General features: G+C 35.1%; 1 protein-coding gene across 6 annotated transcripts in view; it reads left to right on the top strand.

The window, feature by feature from the left end:
• Positions 1-7,917, top strand: part of FGFR1OP2 (FGFR1 oncogene partner 2) — a 43,154-nt gene extending 35,237 nt beyond the window's left edge. For 4 of the 6 annotated variants that reach the window (XM_037846010.1, XM_037846009.1, XM_037846006.1 and 1 more), the window contains 4 exons: positions 713-855; positions 3,119-3,232; positions 5,716-5,829; positions 7,152-7,917. In XM_037846010.1, the coding sequence (XP_037701938.1) occupies positions 713-855; positions 3,119-3,232; positions 5,716-5,829; positions 7,152-7,289 (509 nt within the window). In that variant the 3' untranslated portion in view covers positions 7,290-7,917. Of the gene's footprint in view, positions 1-712; positions 856-3,118; positions 3,263-5,715; positions 5,830-7,151 lie in introns of those variants that run through there. The other 2 variants (XM_037846011.1, XM_037846012.1) reach the window with 2 other exon arrangements.
• Positions 7,918-13,451: the final 5,534 nt, after the last annotated feature.

Here is a 13,451-nt window from a genome sequence, read left to right as displayed (position 1 = left end):
TAACTGGTCTCCCTGATTCCAGTTTCTTTTCCCCCTCCAATCCATCTTCAAAAGAAGCATCAGATTAACTTTTCAAAAATAAATCTGATCATGTTGTTCTTTTGCCCAAGAACCTTCTTTTATCCTTATTTCCTCAAAATCAATTCTCAGCCTTCTAGCTTCTTCCTTCAGTTCTTCTCCATGAACACTTCGCTCTTGTTATCCCAAATTTGTTCCTGAACACACTATCCAGTTTCATACCTCCCTGCTTAGCATGCCCTTTCCTTTATTTTTCTATTCAGTGAACTCAATTTCATTTCAATGCTATACTTCTATGACTCTTTCACCAATTTCTCCCCAGAGTTCTCTTTTCTGTATTTCAGTAGATAGAGCTCTATTCTGCACTAATCATATTGTATTATAATTATTTATATAGTTTTCTTCACCACTAGAATCTAAGCTCCATGGCCTTTTAATGATCCAAATATGGAGCATTGTCTGGTATTTAACTGCTGTTCAGTAAATATTTGTTGAAATGATTCTCAAAAAATATATAAGTGACCTGATTTGATGGCCTTCAATTTTATTTAGCTGGATTTTTGTGCATCGTGGTGTTTTTTTAAAATAACTAATTTAAAATTTGCTTTTTTGAGAAACTAAATTTAATATGGAAGAAAGTATTTTGTGTACCTTTAACTCAACTTTGAATACAATAAACTGTTATTTTTCATAGAATTGCGTACATCCCTGGAAGAGCATCAGTCTGCCTTGGAATTAATAATGAGCAAGTATCGAGAACAAATGTTTAGATTGTTAATGGCTAGCAAAAAAGATGACCCGGGTATAATAATGAAGTTAAAAGAGCAGCACTCCAAGGTAACCATTCTATAAATATAATTTGAAATGGGAAAAAGGATTGGTTAACTCGCTGTGCCCAGATTAAAAGGAAAAAAAAAAAACACTATTGCCTAGTAATGCCATTTTAACATGCTATTAAATACTTCATCTTTGTAATTGACATTTTCTGCTTTTCCTTATTTTCTTCATTTCTTGTTTGTGATGTATCATTTTCTGTTTGATTTATTTTCTAATTCCTATTGTTCTTCAGTAGCTTTCTTGTATGTTTTTAAATGCGCTTTATTTGGGAACTAAAGGTAAGTCACTCTATTAAACTCAAAACTATTTTTCTAAGGTATCTGCTTTTTAGAAATATTTCTTCTAATAAGTTTCTGTGTTGATGCCTGTTGTAGAAACAAAAATGGACATACTGGAAAGCAAATAAATGAAGATTTATTTTTCTTAAGACTGTTTTTGAATGAGAGTGATTCATCCAGACTGTAGATGACCCTGTTTTGATGGAAAAGTCCTGGGGTTGGGGAGAGGACAGGAACCAACATATTAAAATCCTGTCACACACACACCCCCACTCTTCCCTCTCCCTCCGATCAGTTGCACACCAGTTAACATCATTTTTATAGCCAGAACTGAAGTGGTTAAAAATTAGTGTTCTTCCCACTACTCATCTGACTTATTGTCATCCTTGTATCTGTTCCCTTTGTGTACGTCCTGGTGTTTGCTGGCAACTGCCATAAAGACAAGTAGTCAAATATGTTTCATTTTAAACTAAATTTTAACTGCTGATGTGAAATTAAAATAGAAGAGATTGTGATGGCCATTCTTTATACTGGATAATGGTAAGCTAATTTTATTAGTTACAACTTCAATATTTAAGAAATAGTGATTATTATAAGACATATTTTATCTTTCTTGTTTATTCACACACATTTCAACCTCTAAAATATTTCTTCCATCTTGGTGCTTGTAGATGTTTTTAAATCATTAGTTATTAATTCTATTAGAATTTAAAACTTTGTGTGACTTTCCATATTAAGGAACTTGGTAATAGACACCTTGTGTCAGTTAGTAAAATAACAAGTTAAATTAATGTGTGGATTTAATATTAGCTAATTATGTTATGCATCCCCTAACCAAAAGGAAATCTTTGGATATTTAAGTGGCACTCTTTTGAATATAAAATATATCATTTGTTAATGAGATGATAAAAACATTTAAATTAAATGTATAATTAAGAGTGGCTTTTTAAAGGTACAAAGATGAATTGACTTAAAGTTATTGGTAAGATAAATGTAATCTTGAGAAATTCTGAAGGCCCTTATGTTTAATAACCTAAGAAACAAAATTGTGAGATCTAAAGAGGAAAATACCCTAGGAAAAAAAAAAACACTTAGGATAAGCTACTACTGCTTGCTGGCCCCATCTGGTAGCAGTTATGACAGAAGCAAGTGTTTTCTGAAACAGATTAGTAGATTTCACCATTTACCAGAGCTGTTTATTAGCAAAGTTGAACATTTTCTAAGATAGCTGTAAACCATCCTTTTTCATTACATACATTGGATTCTTCATGTAAGTGCTGATCATTGCCTTCCATAAAATGGCTATTCAATTACTTGTTATTAATTCTAACTAATACATGTTAATGTTTGTGATTTTGATTTTTCCCAAAAAGGAGACACTTCAACTCAATTAAACAAACATTTATTAACATTTGCACTGAGTTAGTTTATTATGGGTACTAATTCTTCCAGATGAATGAATGAATAAGTTGTGTTACTCTGCTCTAGGAGCTTACAGTGTAATGGGAGAAAACAGATACAAACATTTAAATACATCCTTAAGTTAATGATCAGGGAGTCAACAAGCAAAAGTAGGTGAGGAGAGAAACTTGTATGATAAAGGCACAGGAGTATGAGATTCTAGGACATATTTAGGAACTAGGGCTCTGATATGCCTAATCAAAAAAATTTTAATACATATTTTGGCATAACAAGGATAGTTACACAAGGCAGCATTTTAGACCCTTTGGAGACTGCTCTAATGGAGAATTTTGCCTTCACTCAGGAGTTTTTGAGCACACATTTAAAAATCAGTAGAAAGCGTAAGAAAAGCTCACTTTGAGCCAAATATTCATTTTTACATTAGTTTTTAACAGATGCCTTTTTGGAAATCTTGAAAAAACAAACATTTCAAACAATTGGCTAACAAGCATGAACTAACACTCATTCAGTTTTTAAATTACGGATAATATCCGTATTAACATTATAATGACTCTATACTACAGATTGACATGGTACATCGTAACAGCTCCGAAGGATTCTTCCTTGATGCATCTCGACACTTCCTTGAAGCACCTCAACATGGACTGGAGAGGAGACACTTGGAAGCAAATCAGAATGTACACTAAATAAAACAGTCAACTTTTGGGGTGTGGATGGAAAGGGGGGTCCATTTTTTAACAAGTTATTTTACATTGAATTTCCCTCCCAGATTAAGTCATCAAATATCAAGTAAAAGAATGCTGTGCTCATAATAGCCACTCAAAAATATTCAGTATAGAAACTTTAAATCTCTCATTACTCCTCTGTATATTGTATCATTCACAGCTTTTAGATAATTGCAGGTTTAACGGTTGTTCGGCTACCATTTTATTTATTTGCTCTTGGGGCCCTTACTGCAAAATTTTAGTTCTCTTTAAAGTCATTCTTTCTGGGATATCAAAGATATTTTCTTGGTAGCAATTTTAGTCTGATTTCATAAAAGCTTTGATCAGTCAATCTATTAAATACTTGATTCAGATTTTTATTAGTTTGTAGTCACTTCAAATGAGTCACAAATAACGTTAAAACACCTTTTTTTAGATGGTGTGATTATATATAGTGCTCTCTCCATTGTGTCCCGACTTTTCTTTTCTTTTCTTTTCTTTTCTTTTCTTTTTTTTGGATTCATTATGGCAGATCTTTATTAGGTAAAGAAGAAATAAACAGAGTTAAAAATGAAAGGCATTTCAAGACAGTTCAAGGATGAAGTTGTTGATACTCTTTGCCTTTAAGCCATTTTTAAAACACAGGTTTGGCCTCCTGTGCCCATTAAAAAAATGTGATACTTCTCTAAAGAGGTTATTGTAATAAGTGAACCATTAACTGGACCTATAAATACTGTTCAATTTGGAATTTGGGTTGTTTTTTTCTCATGATGATTTTGTTAGAACAGACTGTCCAAAAAATCAGTGATATGTTTTCTTCCATTTTGAAGGCAAAGAATTATTACTTCTTAAGCAGTCTTTTAACCTTGGTCAGTGCCATAGAACTGACTAAATTATACATTGAGAAAGCTGTTCCTATTCAAAATTTTATTCATTACCCTTATTCATTTTGATACTGTAGGTTTTTTGTTTGTAAATTGCTTTCAAATATTATGTCCCCCTGGGAACAGGAATGTGTATGGGAGGAAGTGTAATGATTTTTTTTTTAACCACTGCATAATATGACAGATGTTTCTCTCAATATAATTCTTACAACTCTAATCTAATCTAGGGCCATCCAATAGAACTTTCTGCTATGGTGGAAATGTTTTACATCTGTGCTGTTCGATATGGATGCCGTTAGCCGTATGTGGCAAGTGCATCTGAGGGACAGAATTTTTAATGTTTTTTAATTGTGTTTTATTTCAGTAAGCTTAAATTGAAATAGTACTACTATACTTATTGGATAGCACAGACTAAATACCTCGGTGTGCCTTTTTCTTGCATACTAGCATTGTGTAGGTTTCACCACTAAAATAATGTATTAAACTAAGGGCTTGCATTTTTGTTATTTAATAAGATAGTAAATGTTTGGTTTACCAAAGCTATCCAATAATTCCCCATCATATTTCTTCCACAGTTTACTAGTTTCAGGCTTTTTGGAGTCCTGTTCAAATCCTTTTTACAAATAAGACTATGTATAGCTATTTGAGAAACTTAATGTTTATTTAGGAAGCTATTTTTTTATTGTAGTTTTGACTTATTATAATAAAATATGCTTTAATTGCCAGTGATTAATGGTCTATAGAAGATGTTTATTGAGAAAATAATGTTATTCTCAAGTTTCTGTTGATTTTAAACCTTTTTTGTCAGTCTCTTTCACTAGACTGTAAGCTCCTTGAAATCAGGGAACATATCTTAACAACAGTCTTCATATCCCTATTCCTTACCCCAGTGCCTGACACATCGTGTGTAAAAGAGAGTGAGGGAATGAATTGGGGAAAATGTGTGCTACTTTCTGTACCATAGACATGGATGTCTATATTATAGTACAGTTATATTTCAAACTGTTTCCAAAGAAGGGAATATTTTAATATTTTAGTACATAAAAGCAGGATTCAGTTCATTTTACTCAGTATTTATTAAACAGATATAAACAAGATACCATTCCTGCTCTTAAAGAGAATTATGATTTAGAAAATGTTCTAAATTGGATGGAGACTAATTTATAGGCATAGATAATGCAGAGATCTGTAAATCATGAAAACTTCAGGGAGAACAGATATTAAATGTATCAACAAGTTTTATCTTTCCCGTTACCTTGACCAATACTAAATGCAGGTGCAAAAAAAAAAAGTTGCTGATCACTTTTGGTGATAGAAATGTGTATGATCAATAGTACTTTTCTTGTTTCTGGATTTAGTTAAATTATAGTGCTGTTTATCCTTAATTCCAGTCCTAACAGAAATCTGAGTTCAAAAACACATTAATCTTCAACTGACTTATATAATATCTTGTAAGAATATTACATTCATGTTAAGTGGCAATGCAGAATATTTTTAAAGGAGAGGATCCAAAATTAAAAATAAGTATTTCACTGATTTGCAACTCTCACTCTTTTTTTTTTTTTTTCCCAGGAATTACAAGCACATGTTGACCAGATCACTGAAATGGCAGCAGTAATGAGAAAAGCAATTGAAATTGATGAGCAGCAAGGTTGCAGGGAACAGGAACGAATATTTCAACTTGAAGTAAGTTTTAAATTGCAAATGTAGATGAAAACTGTCCATTCAGAAATGTATGCCAGAAAATATATCCAGTAAGTACATATACTTTTCTGGGATACTAGTAATGTTCTTTTTATTAGTCTGGATGCTGGATATATGGGTGAATAATATAAGACCATCTATACAGTAATGCAAGAGTTGAGGATCAGTAGTGGCATAACACCAGTAGTTGAGAAAATTTGATTATTTAATCTGATAATGCTTATCTTAACAGGTGACTGTACTTACTCAGTTTAGTAACTTATTTTTATTTGTTCATTCCATTAGACATCACAGTGATTCAGGGAAAAATTTCTTTTCATCCACAAGTAATATTCTTTGTACAAGCACTCATTTTTCTAGGCAGTGTAAATGCTTTTGTCTTATCCTTTTTTTTTTTTGGTAATAGCATTCATAAATAACTCACATCAGTAGAACAGTAGAAAAAACTTTTGTTTTAAAAACTTTGACACCATGATGCAGAAGTTAGTTATAGAGAGCCAAGCATGGCTTTTCTGTCTGAGCATACAGTATTCTCCCATTCTTTATACTTGGGATCAGCAAAGTTTTTCACTAAAGGCCCAAATAGTAAATAATTTAGTTTACAAAACAGGCTGCCAGCCAGAAGCAGGCTGGCATTTACTGACCCTTTCTACCACTGAAATTAGAAAGTGAAGACAAAGTGGTGGAGCGTAATTATGAATGTTATTTTTTTAAATGTCTGCAAATTTCCTACAGTAACTAATTTAGAAAAAATAAAATAAGGGCCAGGTTGTTTACTAATAACAGATTTGGTAACTTTACTTTGCTTCTTGAAAAATATCAATCTACTCTGCTAGCCCTGCTGTTATCAAATTCCAGTGAGGGAAGCAAATCAGGTGGCTTATCCTGCATTCCATGCTATCATGGAAAGTACTGAAAGTGCTAAGTAGTGAGAGGTTCTGATTTCAAGGTATCATTCACTGGCTTTATGAGTTTATATATATAGAGAGAGATTTGGATATTATTTTCTTCATCTACACTGCTTATTAAATAAGGCAATTTCTGAAGTTCCATCTGTAATTAAAGATGCATAAATAAGAAGGCTTTGCAGTGGTGGAAGATGTTGAACACTTGACTCCTATCACTTTAAAAAGTGTTCTCTGTATCCAAGTTGATTGCATATATTGCTTGGTATATTTGTGACAGTTACTGAACTTGCTTTTTATTTGTCATGCCACCTTCTTTGGATTTTCTTAAAATTGGTTTGCACTCTTCTCATGACCACTGTAGTGACTCCATCTTTGTTTTTGTTTGCCTTCTTATAGCAAGAAAACAAAGGCTTGAGAGAGATCCTTCAAATAACTCGAGAATCATTTTTGAACCTTAAGAAAGATGATGCGTCAGAAAGTACATCTTTGTCAGCATTAGTGACCAATAGTGACCTGAGTCTGCGGAAGAGCTGAAGAGCCTCTAAGTCTATGAGCTTCTTATAGAGCTTCATATGGTTACTAGGACTTGCCTACTAAATGAATGAATTAACGAAAAAAGTCAATCTCTATTAACTCTTTGTTTTATTTTTTATAAATACTATGTACAATACACTGGCAATGACATTTTTAAGAAATAGCAACAAAAAAAAAATGTTTACTTAATGGTCATAGACTTTATTCCAAAACATAATTGAAAAATAGAAACTGAGCCCTTGTTAACTGGAGAACACATGAAAGGTTTTGACAGTTACTGCTGAATATATCGAGAACTTTCAGCACTGCTTTTGGCATTCTGTATGATACTTGGATAAACTTGAGTATTTCCAATAAATGTTTGGAAATTTATAGAATTATTCCATGTTAAAAATACAAATTTTGCCACCATATTGTAAATGGAAGATCGTCATACTAAATTTTATCCTTCCTTATTGGTATTACAGTTAACAAATGGCTTAGGCACCATGAGACTTCAGATTCAGTGATTGCCTATCATCCCATTAATTTAAATTTTTGTCAAAGAAAATTCAGTTTAAAAAACTAAGAATGTTTCATATGCACCATAAATAAAAGGTTGATTTTTGCTACTTTATGATAATTGATACTTCGCTGATGTCAAATACTTGCTTAAGTGTATGAAATATTTCAGGAATGAAAGAGAGAGAATACTACTTTCTACGAAAGAAGATCATATAAGAGACATATTTAGTAGGTTAAACTACTCTGAAAGAATATGTTTTAGCTCTGAATGAATAATGACGATAAATTTTCTCTTCTCTGGTTGATTTTTAAGAATGTTATATAGCTCATTTAGCTTAACTGAGTTGAAATGTTTGATATGGTAAGTTAAGATATGGTAATTTCAAATTAAATTGGGAATTCCCTTGGCATTGACTCTAATTTAAATAATTACTCTTAAGGGATACTAACAGTAGAAAGTAAATTATGGAGGTCAGAAGATGGTGGCATAGAGAGGAGTGGAATTTAGTCAGTCCCCTGGAACAACTAATAAACAACTAGGAACAACTAGTAAATAATCTGGAATAACTGTTGGAGGACAACCATGACTCTCCACACATTGTACACCAACCTGGATTGGGAGGAATGCCTGAGATCGCAGCACAGAATCTGTCAGTAAAAGCTGCGGAACCATGCTGGGAGCCCCCTCCCGCCATGGCAGCCCAAACTGCAAGAAACTAGCAGCACTCTGCAAGTGGAGTGAGCAAATATAGTTCAGCTGAGCGCCACCTGGGGTTTTAATTAACAAATGTAGATTGTGGAATACAAGCTACAACCCACCCTCCCCCAACAAGCAGATAGAGGCTTTTAGTGACGACTGACCTAAAAGCCAGAAGACTGGGTGTTACCTCTGGCTGACAAGTGAAACTGAGGGGCCACATACTGGCACCAAAAGGGGTCTTCTGGCCCCTCTCTCTCTCTCAACCTGAGGGGCTCAGAGGGGAGAGCCGTAGCCATTTTCAGTTCGCAGTGCTCTGACCCAGATGGGTGGAGATAACAGTCAGAAAGACAATGATTCAAATGCAGATGATAACTCCCTAGGGGGGTTATCTTCCCAAAGAGTAAGGAGGTGAGGCCCAGCTTTCCCTTCAGAACCAAACCCCATAGCCTGGGCGAAAACAGCCAAAACTGAAACTGAAGGGACCACATCTGCTTACACCAGTTGGGAGTGACAGGCTGACAGGAGCCACCTGCTGGGCAGGTTAGAAAAAGCACAGCAACTGGAGAGCTCATGGGGTGTGTCAATCTTCTAAGACTCAGGTTTCCTCAGGGAAACCCTTCTGAGACCTGAGCCCATGCTAGTTTGGGAAAACTTGATTGAGGTAACCAAGGAAACCAGATGCCTAAACAACAGAAAACTACAACCTACACTAAGAAAAACGAAGATATGGCCCAGTTAAAGGAACAAACTTACGCCTCAGTCAGAAAGAGTTGACATATTGTTTCACTTTAATGAAACAATCTATTAAAGAATTTCAAAGAAATGCGCTAAACCAAATCAACAAGTTCAGGGAGAATATAACAAAATAGATGAAGGCTATAAAGAAAACACTGGGCAAACATAAGGTAGAAATTGAAAGTTTGAAAAAACAGGCAGAATCTATGGAAATGAAAGGCATAACATGAGATGAAAAACACAATGGAGACATGCAACAGCAGAGTTCAAGAGGCAGAAGAAAACAGGAACTGGAGAACAAGACGTCTGAAATCCTAAGCACAAACAGATAGGGAAAAGAATGGAAAAATATGAGCAACACCTCAGGGAACTGAAAGACAACATGAAACATGAATAACGTGTCATGGGTGTCCCAGAAGGAGAAGGGAAAAGGGGCAGAAGCAATAATAGAGGAAATAATTGACAAAAATTTCCCATCTCTTATGAAATAAATAAAATTACAAATCCAAGAAGCCCAGCATACCCCAAACAGAATAGATCTGAATAGACCTATGCCACGACATTTAATAATCAGATTATCAAACATCAAAGACGAAGAGAGAATTCTAAAAGCAGCAAGAGAAAAGCAATCCATCACATACAAAGGAAGCTTGACAAGACTATGTGGATTTCTCAGTAGAAACCATGGAGGCAAGAAGGAAGTGGTGTGATATATTTAAGATACTGAAAGAGAAAAACCTCCAACCAAGAATCCTGTATCTGGCAAAACTGTCCTTCAAATATGAGGGAGAGCTTAAAATATTCTCTGACAAATAGGAAAAAAGTTATGAACAAGATACCTGCGCTACAGGAAATACTAATGGGAGTGCTACAGACAAATAGGAAAAGATAGGAGTGAGAGGTTTGGAACAGTTTGGGGTGATGGTAGCACAGCAATGTAAGTACGCTGAACAAAGATGACTCTGAGTATGGTTGAAAGAGGATGTGGGACACCAGAAGGAAACAGGAAAGATAAAGACTGGGACTATATAACTCAGTGAAACCTATAGTGCTCAACCAGTGTGATAAAACATACAAATATGTTTTTACACGAGGGCAAACGAATGTCAACCTTGCAAAGTGTTAAAAATAGGGTGGTATTGGGGGAAAAATACAATCAATGCAAACTAAAGACTATAGTACACAGAAACTTTGTATTATGCTTCCTTTAATGTAACAAAGGCAATATACCAAAGCTAAATGCCTTTAAGAGGGGGACATAAGGGAGGGGTATGGGACTCTTGGCATTGGTGATGTTGTCTGACTTTTATTCTACTGTAGTTTCTATCTTCCCTTTTGTTGCTTTTTAGCTGTCATGTTTGGGTTTTTTTTCTTTCTTTCTTTTTCTTTTTTCTCTCTACCCTCTGACTCTTCCTCCTCTTTTCTGGAAGAAATGGAGATGTCCTTACATAGATAGTAGTGATGGTGGAGAATACATAAATATGTAAGTATACAAGGAACTATTGATTGTTTACTTAAGACAGAAAGTAAGGTGGGTGAACAAAACCATCTTTAAAAAAATGGTTTGACGAAGAAACCTTGAAGGCACTACATTGAGTGAAATAAGTCAGACACATAAGGACAAATATTGATTTGAACTAATTATAATATGTAAACATATAGACATGAAGTATAAGTTAACAGGATATAGAACAAGGCTAAAGAATGGGGACCGGTTGCTTATTATGAGTAGAACATTCAACTAGGTTGAACCTAAGTGTTTGGAATTAGAAAGAGGTGATGGTAGCACGTTATTGTGAGAATAACTAACAGTGCTGAATGGTGTGTGAATGTGGTGGAAAGGGGAAGCTTAGAGTCACGTATGTCACCAGAAGGAAAAGTGGAGGTTAAAAGAGGGCAATGTATAAAACAGTGAATCTTGTGGTGGACAATGTCCATTATTACCTGTACAAATATTGGAAATCTCTCTCATGAACTATAACAAATGTATGACACTATAACTAGAAGCTAATATTAGAGGGGTATACAGGGAAAAAATATATACCTATTGCAAACTAGGTACTATAGTTAACAGTATTTTAACATTCTTTCATCAACAGTAACAAATGTACTATACCAATACTATGAGTCAATAATGGAGGGGGGGGTGGTTAGCAGGGGAGGAACTGAGTTTTCTTTTTTGTCTTTATTTCTTTTTTGGAGTAATGAAAATGTTCTAAAAATAGGAAAAAAATTAATTGTGATGGTTGCACAGCTGTATGATGGTACCATGGGCAAATGATTGTGCACTTTGGATCTTTGGATAATTGTATGGTATATGAACAATGTCAGTAAAATTAAAAAAAAAAAAAAAGCAAGAAACAGAGAGAGCACAAGCTGATATATGGGGTAGGGATGCACCTGTTTCATTTGGAGAACAACAGGAGTCCTGAGAAAGGTTATCAGGTTAATCTGGGTCAGATTTTGGAATGTTCGGCTATGATATACATCACATGTATATTTAAGGAGATGACCTTCTGAAGGTATAGCACTTTTGAATTTGTAAAGCAATTTCGAATACTTGTTTTCACTTGATCCTTACAGTAATCCTTGGAAGAAAGGATTATTATTATCCCCAATTTGGATATAAAGAAATTGAAGTTCAGAATTTAGATAGGCTAAATATCATACAGTTACCAAAGGCAGAACCAAATTTTTAGATTCCAAAGCCTATCATTTTAAATGGGTTCATTTCTCCATTCTCTTATAATAGATATAATTTACTTCCCAGACCACTGAAAATACTTGAATATATAATTGCAGATCCACTGTCAGTAACCTGAGAAATCAGCAAAATGGGAAAGGTTTCACAAATCTGGAGGCATCCAAATATGTTCCCAATTGGCAAATGGGGGAAAAAATGGTAGATTACAAAATCTCCCCAGACTGATAAATTGAAACAATATGAAGAAAAAATATATACAACTTGGATTTGGCAACAGATAGGCGATGAGCACATGGTAAAGAAAGATGTGGTCACCAGGAACCAGAGTGCGTTCTAGGTACGGGGATTGCAAACTAAACTGACTTCCACTCCTGATAGGGTCATTAGGCTGATCAGCCAGGAGGAATGCTGAAGTCACGGTGGAACTTGATTTGAGCTTCCTCTGGAAGGTCTCATGATATACTCGGGCCACCCAGAGTGAGGTTGTCAGTGGACCCACATCACCTGGGAGCTTGTGAGAAATGGCAGACCCCCAGGCCCCCGCCCTAGACCTACTGAAGGAGAAGCTGCATTTCTATGAGCTAGCCAGGCAATTTGAGTGCACATTAATATTTGAGGAGTAATGGGCAAGATTAGAGGATAATTTGGTGGATTTATGACCACTAGAATGATAATAAAGCCAGCCTGCTGAAATTGTCATCGATCTCTAGAGAAGTCTCCGGAAGCCCTTTCCTGCTCAGCACTTTTATACTTAGAGCAAAGGAGTTAAGCGTACTTGTAGGTTTTGGAGTCAGATGGCTCTGGGATTGAATTACAGCCTTTGGCAAATTTTTAAATCTCTCTAAAATGAGGATAATAATACCTAAACCTCTCAAGGAAGTGATGAGGAGTAAATAGAGTCCATACCCCACATGTAGCAGACATACACGCTCTTTCATTAAGCACATAATTCATATTATACTATTTTGGACTGGTCTGGTTTTATATGTGTGTAACTTGTCTCCATAAGTCTACTCTAAACTTCTAAAGGCAGTGGTAACATCTCTTTCTTTTATATCATCTGGAGTGCTTATCACTCTTGCACACCCAGTGTGACTTCAATAAATAATGAACATAAGCCTGGTGTTTAGTCCAGATGCTAAAAAGTAAGCTCACCCTGAATAGCTGGACCCCAAGCAACAGGTAACACTAGCTCAAATGCAGATCAACAATGTTCTTGTCGCTAGGAACATTCACAGGGCATTTAAATCTGCAGGTGACACGATCGTTCTCAAAGACTCCTTCCTCTCTGGCAGGATTTCTCTGAGTCTCCTTGGCCCATTGGCCTGTGTTATACAAGTGCTGTATGTGGACCCTGCCATTGTTATCATGGACGCAGGCCATGACATAGTCTCCACCCTAAAATGAAAAAATGAATAAAAGAAAAAAGTCCAATGTTTGTCTTTTGCAAACTTCTCTGCTACAAAGAAATTTCACCCAGAAACATATAAGCCATTACCTCTTTAACCTGATATCCCAC

This window comes from Choloepus didactylus, chromosome 8 (genome assembly GCF_015220235.1).
Source record: "Choloepus didactylus isolate mChoDid1 chromosome 8, mChoDid1.pri, whole genome shotgun sequence".
Classification (NCBI taxonomy): domain Eukaryota; kingdom Metazoa; phylum Chordata; class Mammalia; order Pilosa; family Megalonychidae; genus Choloepus; species Choloepus didactylus.
Note: the sequence above shows the minus strand (reverse complement) of the source record. Positions and strands in the feature narration are given on the sequence as shown.